Here is a 20766-nt window from a genome sequence, read left to right as displayed (position 1 = left end):
ATATTTAACTTTCAGAGGAAGTCTATTTTCAGAATATGCTGAGCATATCACTGGAACTGGGACCAAGGCTTTTCAGCTAGATAGGACCAAGGCCTCTGGATGGGCAGCAGTAAAGAGACCAGTGCCATGGGTGGAGCCAAAGGGCTAGCAACCAAGGGTTCACTTTGCAACATCGCTCTCTTTCCTCCTTGCCATAATCATTTCTGTGAAAGCCACCTTTCCTCTGTTTCCTGGACCTTATTAATGTGTTGTGGACTTATTTGGACCTGGCACTATGTTGGGGAAAACAGCCACAAAAAGGACATGGTTCTGGCCAATTGAAAAAATTGGTGCTGCTAGTTTGGGAGTTGCTGAATTAATATGCTCTACTGGGAGGAAAAAAGATTTAGGGGCACTACAAGGTAAGTGCAGCCTGATAGGTGAGCAGAAGTGCTATTGGAGCAAAGAGAAAGGAACCATGAAGTAAATCTAGAGAGTTGGGGAAAACTTAGAGCAGAGATAATGTTCGATTTTGGCTGTGAAGTTTAAGTGAGAGTTCATCAGCTGGAGAAGTGGCAGGGTGGGTGGTGTCATTCTAGACAGAAATTAGTATGTGTAAAAGCATTAAGGTTTGAAGAACATTTTCTGAGACTAGAAGGAAGAATGTATATGGTGAAAAGGGAAAGTGGATGATGAGGAAAACGTAGGTTGTGCCTAGTTTGTTTTGCTGGGTTTGGGAAGTTAAGGAGTTTTGGGATTCTGATTCAGCTCACCTTTATTTAACACCTACAGTGCGCCAGGGTTTTATATATGTTATCTAATCATGACGCCAACTTTGTGTGAGAGATATTTATCCCTGTTTACCGCTAAGAAAATGGAGCCACGTGGAGGTTAAACAACTCGTTTAGATTCACATAAATAACTGGTATTAAAAGAAGGAGACCACCCGTTGACAGTTGATGACCATATGGAAAAGAAATCCAAAGGCTTGCAGGGGCTTTTCTGATTTAACGAATTAGATAAATCAGAGTCAGGCTGTATGTATGGTTCCTGATAATAAGGTGACATAGTATCTAGAAAACTACATCCATAATCATAACCTGAAATGAAGAGTATTAGTAGTTTTTCATAGACGTGTTTAAGTGGTCAGGAATACGTTATTATTTCACCATCTTTATAAATGTCAGTGTGAAAGAATTCAGACTCTGAGGCTGGCCATGTGGAGGTGCTTGGCACCTTGCCTGTCGTGTTGTGTAGCTGCTCAGTAACTGCTGCATCAGAATCTAGACAGTGTGGAAGGGGCCTCAGAAATTAGCATCTTCACATATACATTAATCCAGCTGGGGCAGAATTCACTGGTTTTGAATGCCAGACTTTTACAGAAATAGCTTTGTTTTAGTTTGCAGTTTCTGGCTTTTAAACAGGTTCAGAAATTCACATGATTAGCTAAGATTTTATTCTAGGAAGCAAAAAAAAAAACAAAAAAAAAAAACCCACTGCTGTGAAAACTTTTTAGAAAGAAAAAAATATATAAACACCAGAAGCCACAGTCGGAAGGCATTATTCTTCCTCTCTCCTCTGATTCTTGTCCTGCTGGAAAATGCTGCTTTAATGTATCAGTGTACTTTAATACATGTTCAGTTGCCTTTATGAGAGGTTTTTCCTCTGTGCTGCTAAACCTGTGCAGCGTGAGAGGAGAACGTGGGAAGTAGAAGGTCAGCCTAAACCCTCTTGTCTACCTCTATTCTCTGTAGCCTTTTTCTCCTCAACCCTGACAACCAACTGATTTCTATAAGAGACATAGATACAGGAGCTGCTCAAACAATTTAGAATTTAGTTCTGTGTTCCTTGAAGGAGACGGTACGCCTCCCCGTCCCCCACCTTCTCTCTCTCTCTCATTGTTTATGAACATCTAGCTAGCAGGTTGTAAAGCTCAAATTTGAATTCAGGTCTGTTTGCCAAACCGCGTGCTCTTTTCACGTCAGTCCACTGCCTCTGAAAGCTCCTGCCCAAATGAAAGACAGTTGAGTTGCCATCTGACTTATTGTCATCATTGTAGAATTTTCTCTTTTCAAGGAAGTTTAATAAAAGGAAGAAACTGTTAATGTCAAGAACATTTAGATCAACACAGAATAACTTAATATTTACTATCGATACCTCCCCATTTCTGAAAGAACCTTTCTTTCCTTATTCGTGACCTTTAAATGCTTTGCTTCCGTGAAGCAGGGCTTTCTCTATCCGCCGCCTGCCTTTTCCCCCTAAATTGTTGCCAGGCTTTGGGATACAAGTCAATAGTAGTATAGTCATTAAATTTCAGTTATAATCTACCTTGTTAAACTGGTTCTAATGAAGAATTATTTTGCAGATTCCAAATTTTCCAGAGCTGGATTTAATAATGACATTTATTTGATTCTATTAATTGATTTATATATTTTCAAATTAGATTTAAAAATTCTCTATTTCACCGTTACTTTGAATACCAGTTTTGGAACATGGAACCAAAATCTAATTCAACTCATTAAGCATGTTGTTGGGGCAAACGTCATGAGCTTTTTATTTTAGGAGACGGAAAATTTATTTTCTTATTTATAATATAATATTTGATACCTACAAAACGATATTGGAACGTATGTCTAATTTATGAAGCATAATAATAAAATGAACACTTACGAATCCACTTAGAGTTCCCCACTTGGCTTACAAATTAGAAAATGTAAGTATACCCCTGAAGCTTCCTGTGCACTTTCCCCGTCATCCCACCGTCCCTCCCAGAAATGAGCACACTAGAATTTTGTTTATTCTTCTCTAACTTTTATTAACTTATCTTTTTGTCCGTAGCAAAAATGTTGTTTCTCATGTTTGTTACCATTTCAACTTAACCTTGAGTAAATGACTGTCCTCAAACTAAAGTTCAGCACATTACATTGCACACTCATGTACGTAAGTGTCTAAGTATAGTCTGAATATACTTGATTTAAACGCATATGTCACCAAACTCTGTAATAAGGTTTGGGCCCAGGCAATACAGAGCTGTGTTTACAAAATCTTACAAAATCAGATCTTTCATTTTACTAAACATGTATAGTCCATATGGTAGATGATTTCTCCATATTGCTTAGTCTTTTCCAGCATTGCTATTGTGTTTTACCCCCATACATTTATCGAATGGAAGGAGAGAAAAAAATCATCTGTGAATATATGTAGCAACTGTGTGTTGTGTTCTCTAACTTTGCTAAATCACATATTTATAAAATCTAAATTAGTTTTCAAATTTCACATATTTTTAAATTAAATGGCCTGTTGGTTTAATTTTTTTATGATGTTTATAATTCAGAAGGGTCATAGGGTAATTATGCATTTAAACCAAAATCTAATTCAACTCATTAAGCATGTTGTTGGGGCAAACGTCATGAGCTTTTTATTTTAGGGGACGGAAAATTTATTTTCTTATTTGTAATATAATATTTGATACATACAAAAGAATATTGGAATGGATATTTTACACAGTATTTGAAATAACATGTTCCCATAACATTTTTTTATTAATATTTTATATTTATTTGTTTTCCTATGTCCTCAGTATTCAGCATGATAACACTAAATATGTTTTTAAGAAACAAAAATAACTATTATTCAGTAGTAAAGTAACCATAAATCACCACTATTACATATAAGGCAGTTTGGATCAAAGATCAGTTATCCAAGGGGTATATCTTATTAGATAAGATTTTGAAGAAAGATATTCCCTTGTATTTGTGGAATTTACTTAAATACCATCAAGGTGAAAATCTAACTTTTTAACCATAGAAGCTTCTTCCCTAATTATGTAATGCTTTCTGTCGTTGTATGAATGATAAATTCAGAAGTATCTTAGGAACTGAAAATGAAGAAAGCTCATTCTTCTTTTCCAGTTTGAATTAAGAGAACACCAATGAAGACTGAGAAACTAGTCTAACAAATACATTAAGTCTTGTAATTGATACGCTCTGTCTCATTCACTTTGGTTGGTTACAGGCAGAGCTGGGACTTAGCAAAGACAATCCTGGCAGCCAGTTAGAAATGGTCATTATTAGGATATAACTAAAGCTATATGCACAACCAGTTAAGCCTGAATCACAGGAGGGATGGTAGATCCAGTAAAGAAGATGTTTGATCATAAGCTGAATTCGGAGTAGTATCAACATAATTAAGATCCTTGATTGAATTTTCAAAAATTCTTACTGTGGAATAAATCCTAATGGTTTGGTGGGATGAAAGATGCAGGAATGCTCGGAAACTAAAGTGACTGAATCTTGTATTTGGCCTACTTTATCACAGAGTCAGAGTTATAGCTGTATCATAGTACCAAGCTTTTAACACATATCTCTTTCCTTGTTGTACCAGGTTATGTCTTCAAGTATTAAGAATTCCTTAGTGTGCAACTTTATTCAGGGTATAGGTGAACTATTCCATTTCAGTCACATATATTAGCAAACCAGGCTTTAATCAAAACTTTTTACTATTGAGGTTCTTTATCTAAGATTTTCCTTAAACTCTTTAAGACATTCTTCATTAAAACTTTGCTTTAATTGCGCCAATTAATTTTTTTAAAACACCCTGACTAGTTTCTTTACAAATGTTACTGTTTTTGTTAGGATGGACGTTTGAAACCAGGAGATCAACTTGTCTCAATAAACAAGGAATCTATGATTGGAGTATCATTTGAAGAAGCAAAAAGCATAATTACCAGAGGCAAGTTGAGGTAATTATCCTATTACAAGATAAAATGAGACATTTAGCATGTCTCATTAAATTAATAATTTAAAATGTCCTAAATACTTTAGACCCTAAAAGAAGTATTTTTTTAATAATATGTAAAACATTATCTTAGAATTCAATTGTACTATATCTATAAAGTGATTTCTTTTTTAATGCTAGGTCAGAATCTGCTTGGGAGATAGCATTCATAAGACAAAAATATGATGGCAGTCATCCAGAAAATCCATCATGCACATCCCTTTTACAAACTTCAGGAGAATATGAACCTCAAGCCTCAACATTTAGTCTTCTTTCTTCTTCTGAAATGCTAATTCCAAAGCTCTCATCCACTCCCAAAACTACAGATGCCATTTCACCTTCTTTTAAGATAAATGAGGTAATCTCATGTTTCTGTTTATTTGTGCAGTCCATAAACCCCCTATATGTTTATATATTTATACATATAGAATTATAATTTGGTAATGCAGTTTATTAATAAACTGATACTTCCTTGAAATATCTTTTTCCTTTTTTTCTGTTAAGATTTGTATGCTGTGCTATCAGTAAATATTTTAAGTCAGTGTGTCCTTTGCACAGAAAATCATGATCAGGAATGGCATCACAAAGATATGCCTAACCTGTTACTCAAAACTATGTTAGGAATGTCGTATTTATTTTCAGACAGTCTTTAATATGGTCTAATTCATTATTATTTCTGTTTTCTGCTTGACTGAAAACAGGCAGTCTTCCTTTTTGTTCCTTAGCTTTTTTCCTACACAGTGAGGCTAATCTTAACCATCCAGTGTAGGTGGATATTGTTCCCTCACACGTGTATGCTAGAATCTAGTTCACCCTCGTCAATGCACACAAAAGGGGGAGTTTCTACATCAAAATAAAATACAATTAATAACTAATTGCTATAGTATCCTAACAAATCAAAGTTAGGAAATATGGCGTATATTCTTTAAACCTGTGTTAGCTATAAAGTAAAACAGGAAACTCAGGTAGGCTTTCAGTCAGTGGAATAAAATTCATCAACGATAACGTGAGTTTCAGGAACATGCTAATCAGATACAGAGTATGAAATTTTCTGTCAGCCCCTTATACTTTTCCATTTGGGGTTATAATACCTTTTCAAAGACAAGGTACATGGCCTTTTGTTTTGTTGTCCTTCGATGATAGAGCCTAAAGCAGTTGTTACCTTTAATTCTGAATTGCTTTGTTTGAAGATGAATATATTTTAGAGGTTTTCTATTTTTGGGGCTTTGCCTTTAATCACTTTAACCATTCTTTTTATGATAACATGAGCTTCTAGTCTGGTCTTTGACCTACTTTAGAAAATGACATTTCATGTTCCTCATTTTCTTTCATAGTTAAAAACTGGATACAAGAAAACAGAACAGACTCCAATTACTTCTTCAGACAACAGCCCTACGGATATGTCTAATTTAGGTAAATGGACATTTAATTCCTCTTTCCTGTTATTTTTTTCAATTACTTTCTCAATGAGGAGTACCTAATGTGACTTAATAGACTTTAAAGGAGGATATATTATGCCATTTTTCCATCAATGAATAAAAGAGCAAAATGAATGTATTGTGCAGTGGTCCCTGTTAGAGTATGACTTTTATTGGAAATTTTCCTGAACAAAGGGTTGAAATTTTCAAAGATACATTATCATCACACTGTCTATGAAATTGTAATAATCAATGAACTGTTGAAACCAAGTAATGAAAATTCTTTTATAAATCAAGATTAGGTTGCCTTGCCCTTTTAGTGAAATGCTGGTGAGATATATTAAATGCACCTGTCAGACAAATTATAGAAGGGAGCATACCTTAAGAAAAGAAACATGTTTTGGTCTTTTTAGGAAGAGATTATATAGCTATAAATTAGAAGAATGGCAGTATTGTGAATTCAATATTATTGTTTTTTAATTACCATGAAAATGATTTCTTGATTGTTTAAAACAATAAAGGATTATGTAAGCAACCCATAAAAAAGAGATTTTTATCAAGTTTTAAAGTTTATATTGGCTCAAATATGAAAAAAAATCCCTCCCCTTAAATTATCTCCAAAAGTTAATACAACAACAACTAAAAGAAACAGTACTTATAGAAAGGAAAAGTTAATTACGTATGTCTAAATTATAATTCAAGTTATTACCGATGCATGTCAATTTTTAATAGCATTATCTAGATCAGAATTGCAAAATAAAGAAAAGGTAGCATAAATTACGTAATGTCTTAGTCCGTTTGGGCTACTATAACAAAATACCACAGACTAGGTAGCTTATAAACAACAAATATTTATTTATCTCGGTTCTGGAGGCTGGAAGTCCGGGGTCATGGTGCCAGCCTGGTCCGGGTGAGAGCCTTTTTCCAGTTGCAGACTTTTCATCGTATCTTTACATGGTGGAAGGGGCTAGTGAATGCTGTCGGGTCTCTTTTATAAAAAGGGCACTAACCCTATTCAAGAGGACTCCACCCTCATGACCTAAGCACTTCCCAAAGGTGCATCTAATACCATCATCATTTCAACATAATGAATTTTGCAGGGACACAAACATTCAAACAATAGCACATAACTACCATACTTAACAGGAATTTACACTAGATTCCATGGTAGTTTCCTATGATTTGGAGCAGTATTTGCTAATGGGGTAGTAGCAATCTTTAGCCATATACTCGTATAATACACCTTTTTACTTAGTGGGATTTGTTGACTTGTGGAAACTTTATTAGCTTTGTTTCCTTTACAAAATTAATTTCCATTTTCTTGATATATTGTTTTTATTTTATACTGGGAACCCATGTGAGAAAAAAAGACAAATGAAAGAAGCAAGCAATGGTGAGGAGACGTTTATGCAACATGTTCACAATTTTGAAAGTAATTGAACTACTCAGTGCCTGTGTTAGCCTTTTGTTTATTCAGGAAGCATTTACTGTGTATGCCGTATGTGTAGAAAACATAGTTCAGTAGGAATTATTAAGGAATTAGGATATTTTCTGTGAGGTATTAAATAGTATATTGTGAAATAAACCATGTGGTTATAAAAAACCTTCATTCAGATAAGAAAAAGAAATGTATGTGTGTGCAAGTGTGCGTGTGTGCGTGTGTGTGGTTCATTTTATCGAATAACTACTATTTGCCGTAGTCTGTGTTAACTAGAGCAGGGTGTGGGTGGTTTTTGTACTCTAAGGAGCATACTCTCTTGTGGATGAGTTACACATTTGAAAAATAGTAAAGCCGTGAACAAAGCGGACTAAGAAGAAAGTAGTAAATGGCTTGAGCAGTGTAGGGAAGGCACGGTGCTTAATCACCGGGCTCCAAATGGGAACTCAGAGGTTCAAATCTTTGCTCCCAACTTTTTCGCTATATACAGTGACATTGTTGCCTCATGGGATTGTCATGAGTATTAAGATCATGCATGTCAAGCGCTTAGCCTGTCATTGGTACACAGTGTATTTGCTGTTATTTTTGTTATTACAGAACCTGCAGACTAGAATGTAGTTCAGATAATATTCCCAAAGGCATGTTTTCAGAGCAGAAGTGAAAGCTTTCATCATTTAATTCACTGTTGGATCCTCCCCTTACCCCAAAAGCTAGTACATATTACAGGATTTGTCACAATATGCAGAATTTCTCGGCAGAAGCCAGGTATCATCCAGATCTTGAGGGAGGTGGTAAACATCAATTGAGAGATGAAGATAGGAGATCATCTAAGTGAAGGAAGCACCATAAGCAAAAGCAAAGAAATAAGGATGAGCGAGATGTCAGGTGACCCTAGGAGGCAGATCTGATAGAGCAGAGGGATCCTGGAGGAATGAAAACACCAAGGTAAATTTACAACAGTGACTGTAAGAAACGATGCTAGATTGTCAAACAGAAAAATAATTTAATGAAGAAGATATTTAAGTGAGTAAGCTATATGTCAAGTAAATATTAAAATCCCATTAAATCAGAACATTTTTCTAGGGTAGAAATAGTATTGACTTAGTCCCATTTTCTTACTTCCACATAAATGTAGTACGCCTGATCTTTCTGAAGGACAAAAAAGCAAAGTCAACTCTCTAAATTATCTCTAAGTAACTTATATACATTATGATATGTCTGTTATCAGTAGTTAATTATAGATTGTTCCCAAATTAGGTCCTTAACCATGACATCTAGCCTCCTTCAGGCAGTTGGTATTTATTCAAAAAATATAAATGTGTCTTAATGTTAACCTCAACAAAAATAAACTAAATGAGGTGAGTCTACCCCAGTTTCCATCTCAGAATCATTCCAAAATGTAAAACTGGTTAGAATTTTAAAAATCCACATAATACTTAAATATGTTTTTTAAACTATTCTATTAGAGGTATAAATTTCTTGGAGTCCAGAGTCATTTACTGTTGCCATAAGGTGAATAACGCATGAGCTTGTGAGCTAAGAGCATGCTAAAGACATTACTAAGCAAATCAGTAAAGAATCATTGCATGTAGAAATACTATCATTAACTTTAGAATAACACAAGCCACAGTAAGGTTTTTATAATTGAAACAAAGTAGTGACAAGGAAAAAATGTCCAGGGAGGATTCATGGGTTTAACCAAATGGTATTGATCTTTCCCTTATAAAACATTCCCTTTCTTCAGATAGGAAGAGAAGATCTAAGAGAATAATAAGCCATCCTTTGAAAAGTCTCACTCCCTCAGAGTGGAGCAAATACGGAGCTTAGGCTGGAATTGAGAGATACCACAGGCAAATGAGGAAAGCTGTGTATGGGAGCTTTTCAGATCAAGCTACGGTACCGGGAGTTACCAAAGCACGTAACTTTGATTTACAGACAGATCTGCCTAAGGTTCTGGCTCAAAAGTAAAGGTTTAGGGGAAGGTTGGCTGAAAGAATGTGAGATTTTGTTAAGCCGTGATTGCATATTACTAAATGGTGGATTGGTATAGTTTTACATTAAATCTCCCATTTAAATACAATCTCTCTCTGTTAATAGTCACAATACTTTATAGTTTTCTATGATTTTTGATGTTACCTTCACAATTCCTGTCAGGTGATTTGTTTTATTTTTCCTACTTTCCATATGAGAAAACTGACTATGAAGGATATTGACACATTTAAGAACAGTGGCTTGGGGAGACACAAGAAATTATGACCCTAATATGGTCACCTACTGGCTAGTTTCTTTATCCTCCGGGACCTTGGTCTCTTCATCTTTGGGCTGGGAATGATAACACCGCTGTCATTGTGGTTATAGTAAAGATGAGCTTATATATGTGTGTTAAATACCTAGTGCACTGCCTGGTTAAAAGTAACCATAAATGGTAGCTGATCTTCTGTTACTTCCACTGTTACACAGCAAACTTTTAAGCTTAGGGATAGGACAACAAGTGAGAACGCGTGCTGCAGTGTGCGTCCATGGTGTGTGTGTCACTGGGCCTCCCTGTCTCTCGCTTACCCCTCTCCAACCCTTCCACACACGTACGCTTGACCTGAGTAATTCAGCCCCGGGTGAGTCTTAGTCTGAAACCATAATTAGGGTAGCTTGGGTCCACCTCGTGTTAGTGTGCTTTAATTGTAGATCAGGCACCAAGTTGAAAGTCATTGTCGAGCCTCACAAGTCCAAACCTTAAAGATGAATAATAAAGTTTGACTTACCTGCTGTTTCGTCTTTCATACCTCTCAACTCCATGCTCATCTTTTATGCCACGCTTTAGTTTTGGCACAGAGTTTCTCTTAATGTTACCAAACCAAACTGAACCAAACCGAATGAGGGTCTGCCCGCCCGATGCACAGCAAAGCCAAACACTGAACATCACGGTTTGCAATGGAGAAATTAAAGCTGTTTTATTTGCAGGGTGCCATGCAAGGAGAACGGAAAACTAAGTATCGATTAAACCCCAAACTCCCCGATGACTTTTAATCAAGGGTTTTTAACGGCAAGGATTGAAGGTTGGGGTTGAGGGGAGCAGACTGGTATGTGGAAGGACTAGTAGTGAGATTTTGATTGGAGTGCTTTAGAAGTTGCTTGTATGGTAAGAGGTTTCAGCACTGGATCTCCTGTCCAACAGACGATTCAGTTCTGAAAGGGTTCAGGTATTCAAGTTCCGGTCCTTTGTTTCCATGATGGAGGGATGAGACTTTGGTTCTGGATGCACTAGAGGTCAAAGGTCCCTCTTCTGCACCTGCTTTTGGTCTGTTATCACTGAAGAGCAATTCAGTATCTTGTTAGAAACAGGATAGGACTGTTTTAAGCTCCTTCTACGGTTACATTAGGAGAAAAAAATATACAGATGGTATTTTTTATCCCATGGCCAACAATTAGGTGTAACAGTAACAAAGGAAAGTTTGTTGTTTTTATCAGAATTGTGAAAATTCTTTTATACTGAAATCAGTCTTTCTCTGCATTTGATTCCATTTGAAGCTAAAAGTCAGTAGCCTTTTTTTTTATGATCTTGACACGTATAAGCTATATTCAAGATTTTACATAGACTGTTAAGGATGTGTTAAAGGTTTAGAGGAAGACTATTTATTTTCATGTGTGCTTCTTATGTTCTTAAGAAAGAGAATGCAAATCATTTTGTACTTAGAGACAGATGCTCTGAGAAATTAAAAAAAATTAAAACACTGCATAAAGATGTGACATTTTAAAAAGTTTTTTCTCTTCCTCTTGTTTCTATGTAGAACTAGTAAAATATCATTTAAAAGTGTATTTAGAATACTGACAATTTAGATATAAGGATTGACATGAAGTACAGGAATTTATTTTCCAAACTTTGGCATATTAAAACAAATAAGGTTTTTCAAGTTCTGGTCCCAGAAGGCACCTGGTTTCTTATTCATGCAACAAGGACAAAGGCTTATCTAAACAATTAGAATAGATCGAGAAGGTGTTAAAAGAATGAGTGAGAGATGTATAAAACTCAACTCTTAAAAGTGCATTTATGCTACTTGAAATAGAACCCTTCTGTAAAATAAGAAATAGGACTTTTACTTTAAGAAGTTCTGAGTCTATATTATACTGTATGTGTAACCTTGAAGCAATTTGCATTTTTAGAGTTTTTCTGTAGTAGTTCCAGAAGTCCTGTAACAAAGCCACTTTTGCTAGCCAAAGAAATAGCATGATCTTTTTGAATTTCTCATATGATTTTACTTATTTTGGAAGAAAACATGACTTTTTACAGTTAGTAAGGCATTGTAATGACAGGGCAGTGGTAGGATGTATGTTTGTCTTTTAAATTACTATTTCTGTGGGACTTAATGCATAATTGGCCACTCTTTTTATATCATATCTTAGGGCTCAAGTGAAGCTGGTGGGTATGATACATTTTAGATTTAAAGAAAAAAAATCATGAAAACAAAAGTGAGAGCTGCCAACTGATCAGCCAGAATTATTTTTTGAACAGCAGGAGCCCAGAACACATCCTGTCAAATGAAAAGTTCTATTCCAATTAAATTCCCAATTAATGTGCACCCTGTTGTCTCTTAGCTGTTGCCCCTGCCTCGACTGATAATTACGGACCACAAGGAAAGAAGATTTCTCTAAATCCCTCCGTTCGCCTTAAGGCAGAGAAACTGGAAATGGTAAATACTTTAAATTTCCATTTTTCTTCCATAAAACAACAGCAAGGAAGTATTCTCATTCTTGGAGAAGATAAAGGACTGGAGCCATTCCTTTCTTTAAGTTATTTATTTGCAATCGAATATATGGCAGTTTGGATTTAAATTAATTTATTCATGTTTGAGTTGGGCAGCTGTTGTTGTTTGTTCACTAGGACAAAATAGAAGAAGTAAAACCTTTGTAACTAAATTGACATTCAAATTGGTCTGTTTCCTCTTGTGTAGGAATAAGACAAAGGTGATATTTTACAACATAGAATCAAAGGAAACGTGGAATAAATTATGACAAAGTGTAGTAGACTTCATAGGTAATAGCAATAAGTGCAAGGAAGTAATACTGCATTGTTCAATTTTTTAAAAAGTAAAGGGAAACTAAATCCTAAAGAACAAAATAGTCAGATGCTCACTATAAAGAAGATGGTCGCAATGTACTAGGCACTAAAAAAATTCTCCTAGGGAGAGAGCTTCTATATGTTAAAGAAACTTAAGATGATTAAAAAAAAAATTAAAAGTAGAAAAACATTTTGAAACTTGTTCTTGTCAGGTTACCTGGGAGCTGACAGCAAAAATGTGCTGTCTTTTTTTTTTTTTTTTTTTTTAATATAAAAATGGATATAGTGCTGAAGGTCCACAGCCTCTATTTTTCCTGTCAGATTTTGTGGATAATAATTTTTTACATTTTTGGAAGAGTGTTAAAATGCATAGCTAGAATAAATACACATTGCATTTATACCCATATTCATACCTTTGCATGATTCTGTAACAGTACCCTTTTCATTGCCAATTCAAATTTTACCCATTGTTCAAATTCTGACTCAATTCTAACTTCTTCATCCAGATTTTGCTATTACAGTTAGGGTCAGTATTGCATTTTTTTTCACATCTGTAAATCACTTTGTAGTTCCCTCTAATTTTTTGTTTTATCGACGAGATGAAGCTTCTTCACAATAATACCCTGTGTACCTACCACTGTTTAAACACCTGGTTTTTGCTCAGTTAAACTTTCCAATTAATTAAATACTTGAGATGTCTTCTTTATATTTTCAGAATCCTGAGTATTTTTTGCTAACTTGTACTCTCTTTTTAGTATTTGTGACTAAAACGTAAGTTCTGGCTAATGGCAAGGTTTACATTTGCAAAAAATAGAATGTTTAAGGTTGAAAAGCACATCTATTCATATCTAAAAATGAATAGTTATTGCTTTTTAATGATATTGCTTTAATAAACATTTCTGAACATTCAGGATTTAATGCTAACCATTGGTCTAGATAAGAAGAAAATTATCCAGCTGATGACTAACTGGCAACCTTTGTTCTTTTACTTGGTTTAAATTTTCCTAGTGATGATATATTTGTTTTTAACCTGATTAATTTTCTTAGAGATATGAAAAACATCTAAATTTATATTGATTCTGAGATGTATGAGTTGCTTAGCTATTGGATCAGAATTCCAGTTTTGGTTTTCCTTTTAGCCTAAGCAAATTGATTATTTTTGTAGAGAAATAAAATAGCAGTTTTACAACAAAAGAAGCCCACATTCTGTGTAAATTCAGCTTCCCTGCTTTTATTAAAAATATTTTTAGTGACTGTATTAGTAGAGCTTTCTTTATTTGTTAATTCCTTGTCTGAAAAAAATGGTTTTCCTCTTTCCATGAATACTCTAAAAATGATTTTTATATATTTTTAGATAATTTCACCATAGTTACCTGTAGTGATATATTTTTTCAAAGCATTTTTATAAGTACTGTGTCTCATTTGATCCTGTAGTTAAACTTATGTAGGTGTGGTTAACATAGCAAATAGAGATACAATTTATTATTTGGCTTGAAGACGGTGAATTATTGCACCTCTGAATACTATCTGTATTTTTGTACCTGAGAAAGATGCTTTGGGATACAGGTGCCATTTCACTGGTATTTACTTTACTTTGCCATTTCCATAACATTTGAAAAGCTACAGTAGGCAATGGCGTACCCAATGTCTGACTATATTTAATGAGATGTTCTTTGTTATTAAGTTGAGAAGTATGTGACTAATATCATACCAAAGTGACATTTGTTTTTTAAATTCATCGTTCAGACATCAGAAAACGTTAAGGACAGTTATTTGTCCAAGTAATAAATTTGCATTTTTTAAGGCTAAAAGATGACATTATTCAAGAAATTATTAGAACCTACTTTTTGATCAAAAAGAAATTGCTTCCAATTTAAATTCATGAGCCTAACTGCATGCGTATTCATCTAGAGTAAATTTTAAATTCAACAAAACTTTCACCTATCACGAAGTTTAGCTCTAGATCAATTTACACTATTGTTAATCACGTTTTGCAACTATATTATTACTTAATATAGTAAGAATCACCATGTATTGAATATGTTCTGTGATAGATGTCTTATTTGCATTACTTTTATAAAATTGTTTTTATATCTTTATATGGAAATATCAATCATACACAGGAATGATTATATTATACTTATACAATTTAACGAATAACAAACACATATGTACCCACCACCCAACTGAGAATGAGAACTTTTGACATTGCCTGTGTTTCTTCTTGATCAGATATACCTCCCCTCTCCACAAGAAGTAACTATATTCTAAATTTTGAATTTATCACTTATATGTTTTAAAAAATTAATTACTGAAATATTGTGAGGTCAAAGAGTTTGATTACCTTCAACTTTAACTTGAGGTGTTGCCAAATTTTCACTTCTGTTTCTCCAGCTCCTAGAAAAGTGAATTGGAGTAATTATAAAAGGCCATCAATCAGGGAATGGGAAATAAATTATGATACATTCACACAGTTGGATACCATTTCAAGTTAAAATAATTGAACTAGTTTTTCAGATAACAATATTGAGCAATTGTGTAACAACATTGAAGTAAAAATACAAATAATTTGTAAGATCCTTTTGTCCTATACTGTTCATGTAAAATTTTAAATGATAAGAGTACTTATTATTAGGGGATGCATGTAGTAATGGCATCAAATCATGGGCAGGAAAGATACAACTAACTTAGGATGGTGCTTCCTGCTGAGGAACAATGGAGAAAGCTTTCAATTAAGTCTACAATGTTTATTTAAAATAAAATAAAAAAATATATATATATGTATGTGTGTGTGTATATATATTTTTTTTTTTTTGAGATGACCAGATCTATTACGTAATCGTCACCGCCCATGCATTTGTAATTATCTTCTTTATAGTAATACCAGTTATAATCGGAGGCTTTGGCAACTGACTGGTCCTTCTAATAATTGGTGCACCAGACATAGCATTTCCCCGTATAAACAACATAAGCTTCTGACTCTTACCCCGCTCCTTCTTACTTCTACTGGCCTCATCTATTCCAAACAAATATTAATGAGTATTTGATGAAAGCAAGTATTGAGAAACCTAAAGTTGAGAATGATTATTCCATGTTATGCAAGGCAAATTTTTATGACCTTGTAGACACGGTAGGTAGATGATGCTAGACTACGCTCTGGACTCACTTTTGAAGGAATCTCTCCTGATGTTATCCCTTCCTCCTGTCTCCTCTCACTGTGCGCAGCCACCTATACATTACCCAGTTTGTTTCTGCTATAGTGTATCCTGTACATACGTCTATTAAATTACACATTGCACTAATGACATTTGTTTACATGTTATTCACACCCTCGAGACTGTAGTAGCAGCTATATCTTTTTTGTGTGTCCCTTTGACAAATAGCAAGCACTAGATAAATATTTGGTAAATGTAAATGATGAGTGACTGAACAGATTCCAATGGAAAAAGAAATTGATAAAGGACAATTACCAGGATTAAATTTTACCTGTGTTTTAAATTTTGATATGATTGATACAGAATATGTTCTTGCCAGAATCCAATATTAGGGTATCCAGTCAGGCCCTATGCATTAGTCAAGATTAGGTTTTGCTAACTGGTGAACCTAAAATAACAGTGGTTTCCATTATTTCTCTCACACCAAAAAGAAGTCTAAAAGAAGCTAATCTTACTGGCATGGAGATTCTACAGTGCCCCAACTAGCTTTCTACTCCACCATCTTGATTGAGGTAGCTCATGAACCAGGATGTCTACTTGAGTTCCAGCAACCAACCAACCTTCCTCCCTCCACCCCTCCCTCCCTTTCTTTCTTTTATCTTTCTCTCTTTTTTTTTTTCCTTTTAATTAATCCCAAAGAAACAAGGAAGTACCGACAAGAAGTACCAACCCCTACTTTTGAAAGAAAACTTACTTCCCGCAAGTTCCTTACAGTACTTTGCCTTATATCTTCTTGGCCAGTTCATAGTCACACGAAGCTGCAGAGGGGGCTAGGAAGTATGTTTTAGCTGTGTGACATTATTTGTAGCTAAAAATTATGGTTCTGTTGCTAAAGAACAAAGACAGAATGGACATTGGAGTTCAACTAGAATCACCTATGGGTGCTTAAAAGAGAAGGTAAAAAGAACTTTTCCAGAGAAAGCTTTTTAGTTTCCGGAGAAAGTTTTAGTAAGCCTAGTCATAAACAACCTAAAAACTAGAATATTTTGTATTTAATTCAATTTCTACCAACTTTAGTTTGGGTCTCAAGTATAAGATATTAACAAAATATCCGTATTTTAGAATATTATTTATAGAAATTAATGTTCAATAGGATTAAGTAAGATTTCCTTGCTATTTTTCTTCTTTTATATCACATATTTTAAACTAAGAAAAAGTTTGATTTTTGGTTCTAGGGCTATGCTTATAAATTTAGGATCAGCCGAAGTGCTAGCCTTGGGGAAAAAAAAAAAAAAAAAAAACTGAGATAGTGGAAGAAGCAAGAAGCTAATATTTTACAGAAAATTAATCCATAAATAGCAGAGTTTCTTTGGGCATCTAATTCTGGTTACTGTTCCTGATATTGATTCTTTTCACTGGGTTATAAAATAAAGTTGTGAAGAAAAGTTTTATGTAAAGAAAAGTTTTAGTCTTTGAAGATTTGAAAAATTGCTTCACATGTGTCATTTTCCTTCCAGGCTCTAAATTACCTTGGTATTCAGCCCACAAAGGAACAACACCAAGCCCTGAGACAGCAAGTGCAAGTAGACCCAAAGGGGACAGTGTCTTTTGGAGGTAATATTAGGTTCATTGTGTTGTATCATCCCAGAAACTCGGTTGAAGCGTTATTATGACCCATTTTCAGTAAGAGTGCCTGTTCTTTAGAAGGACAGAGAGACAAATAAGACCACATCTATTTCAAGTTCCTTGGTTGGTGCTCTAAAAACTCAGCTAGAATTACTGGTCAGCAGAGAAGAGAACTTTCTTAGAATATTTCAGCTCTAAAATTTCATCATTCTATCATACTCTTTTTTAGTTTTTACCTACTGCATAAACATTGCTTTAGTAATAACAAAAAAAAAGTTACAAAATGTGGAAGTCCTAGTTCTACAGTAAAACTGGAATCTTTTTTTCAGCTAATATGATAAGGCAAGTATTTTTATGATGCTGTATGATTATTCTTATTAAAAGTAGCATAATTTTGACATACTTAGTTGACGTTATTATAACATTAAGCCTTCCCACTATTGGGAATTTGATGGTTGCTCAGTAACTGATATTGTAAATAATACTATATTTACTATCATAGCTTTTTTTTCTTCTTTTTCTTAGGATAAATCTCCACAAGTAGTTTAGACTTTTGATATGAAAACAACTTCTGATAAGTTGTTTTCCAGAGACATTTTACACATGTATTCGTTCTGCCACTCATACTTTTTGTATATTACATTTTTTGTATCCTTGACAGCATTAGGTGTTTAAATTTTTTTCTTACGCAGTAGACACAACATTGTATCATTTTAGAGGAATCTGTATTGCTAAAAAAAAAGAAATTCACTTCTTGATTTTGAAGTGATAGAAAAAAGATATATTCGCTCCCTTCTCCTCTTGCAAATCACCTCAAAATGGATAAAGATAACAAGAAACAGAATTGCATGTATCCTATTATGAAACTACAATATATGAGGACAGAAAGAAGATGTGGAAAGTAAATGAATCAGTGATCAGAGTCAGGTAAAGCCTAAATGTCTGAAGAGGTAAGAGAACCACAATGGAGAATAAGCTAATTTGTCCCTGAAAAGTCTTAGAAATTCAAATCTTCAGGTATTTCTGAAGGCTAGGTGAAGGCAGGGCATTTATAACAGGGTTGTTAGAAATCTGTATAAGGAGCAATTATATATGCTGTTCCCTGCCCCCTCTCAACCAATCCAGCAACTACCACTCTCTTACACCAGCAGAGGAAAATAAGTATATTCTCTCGAGAAATTAAGTCAGAGAGGTTTTGACCTATAGTTGTCAGCAGCCCAGGGATTTGGGGGAGTATATGGTGCGTTATCACTCACAGCACACACCCAGATTGCTCAGTGAAATATGCAGCCATATTTACAAGAGATTGTAAAATTCTCTCTGAAGAAGCTGAACAAAAACATTTGCTCAGTGGTGAAACCCACCAGCTGACAAGGCAAGTTATGCACCCAAAATTTCCTATCAGCACTTTGGTGCCTAATTCTCCTTAAGTATGAACTCCTGACCAAGGGTCAGCTGACATTTGGCGACATCCCCCAACATAAAATATAGAGCCCCAAAATAAAATTTAAAAAAAGGAACTCAGAGAAAGGGAAATAATTGAAAGAGCGAAAGAGAAGTTCAGATAAACCATAATTAACATCTTTAAAAAGATAAGCAAAGATAAGGCATCCATGAAATAAGAGTAGGGTATTGTAAAATAGAAACAATCAGAGAACATTAAAACAATCCTTGGAAATTAAAACTATAGTAGCCAAAATCAAAACATTTGAGGATAGATGACTAGGTCACACTCCATGTCCAGAGATGCTTATAGTTTGCTGGGACTACATCAAGCAGTTATAGAACAGTCAAGAAGATATGCCTTTGAGTCAGACCTTAAATGGAATCCTTTTCTGCTACCTATTTGTCAAGGGGCTTTGGGAAGTTTAGCACCGAAGTAAAAACTGGAGAGGATAAAAGGACCTCCCTCAGAAAACTCTGAGGATGAAATTGCAAAGCACTGTGCCTAGCATATAGAGGCTTTTCATAAATGTGAGCTGCTGATATTATTATTGTTATTAAACCTCAAGTTCTTCCAGCTAGAAAAACTATAAATCATAATACTGTCATATGTTTCAGAAGAAGTTCTACTCATAATTAAAATTTTGGAGAAATAGCTGTGCCTGTGATATGTATTTGCTTTGTTATTATCCTAACTGTTTTATTAATTTCAGCATTTTCTCTCTATTTTTTAAAATATTTTTATTAAAATATAGCTATCATACAATATTAGTTCAGGTGTACTGTCTCTTAATTTTTTAATTTGAACTTCTGTTTCTCTGTCACTTGAGTTAATACTATTTTAAGGTAATTTGTTTAAAGAAGTTAAATTTTAAGTATTAGTCATAACACATAGCTTCAACTTCATATAGAAATTTATTTAGATGAGGTTAAATGCTGTGTTCTTCCTGAAAAAAATGTGTTCCATTTTAGATTTTGTCCAGGTTGCCAGAAACCTGTTTTGCTTGCAGTTGGATGAAGTAAATGTTGGTGCACAGGAAATTTCCAACATATTAGATTCACAGGTAGAGTATGCCCTACAGAATGGTCTCGATTGTACTTAAATCATACGTCTTGAATGTGATATGTCATATATGTGGGCTTTTTTCATTTTTCACTTTTTATATTTATGCAAATAATACATGCTTCTTGGTTAAACATATAAAATACAGATTAATTTAAAACCAAAAACAGGATTCCATCTTGATCTCTATTCTCTTCTGTCATTATTCCCCCATGCTACTCCCAACTCTAAATTTACCACAGAAAAGTACCCATGTCATATGTGTATCCCCTCTGAACCATTCTCCTGTAATCAGCATCCAGATCAAGAAACACAACATTACCAGGACCCCAAAGCTCTCTTACCCCCATATTTCTTTCCAATTACTAGTGCTCTTTCCTCACCCTCTCTCCCAATCAAGGTAATTACTCTTCTGCCTTCGAACAACGTAGATTGGTTTTGCCTGTTTTTGTACTTTATATAAATGGAATTATGAAGTCTATTAACTTCATAAGTCATTTCTTCTATAGAACTTTGACATTTATATTGTCAAATCTTTCAGTCCTTTTCATCATAGATTTTTGATGTTAAGGAAGGTTTTTCCCAATTTTTGTTATATATAATTTATGTATTTAATTTACTCAAAATTTATTCTTGTCTGTGCATGAGGTAGGGCCCCAAGTGGATAGCCACTTGCTCCTTTTCCCACCATCATTTATTTAATAACCGTCTTTGTCCACTTTTGCCACAAATTTAAAATACAAACTTTATCACATACTACATTTCTATCACGATACACAGATCTGTTTCTTGACCCACAACTCTGTTCCATTGAT

The 20766-nt window shown here is 34.4% G+C and overlaps 1 protein-coding gene across 4 annotated transcripts in view; it reads left to right on the top strand.

Moving 5' to 3' along the window:
* Positions 1 to 20766, top strand: part of STXBP4 (syntaxin binding protein 4) — a 147007-nt gene that overhangs the window by 16165 nt on the left and 110076 nt on the right. For all 4 annotated transcript variants that reach the window (XM_033089637.1, XM_033089640.1, XM_033089639.1 and 1 more), the window contains 6 exons: positions 4614 to 4720; positions 4897 to 5113; positions 6090 to 6168; positions 12202 to 12296; positions 17337 to 17433; positions 19861 to 19952. In XM_033089637.1, coding sequence (XP_032945528.1) covers positions 4614 to 4720; positions 4897 to 5113; positions 6090 to 6168; positions 12202 to 12296; positions 17337 to 17433; positions 19861 to 19952 — 687 coding nt within the window. The remainder of the gene's footprint in view (positions 1 to 4613; positions 4721 to 4896; positions 5114 to 6089; positions 6169 to 12201; positions 12297 to 17336; positions 17434 to 19860; positions 19953 to 20766) is intronic.

The sequence above is a fragment of the Rhinolophus ferrumequinum genome, chromosome 21 (genome assembly GCF_004115265.2).
Source record: "Rhinolophus ferrumequinum isolate MPI-CBG mRhiFer1 chromosome 21, mRhiFer1_v1.p, whole genome shotgun sequence".
Classification (NCBI taxonomy): Eukaryota; Metazoa; Chordata; class Mammalia; order Chiroptera; family Rhinolophidae; genus Rhinolophus; species Rhinolophus ferrumequinum.
This window is presented reverse-complemented; position numbering and strand designations above follow the sequence as displayed.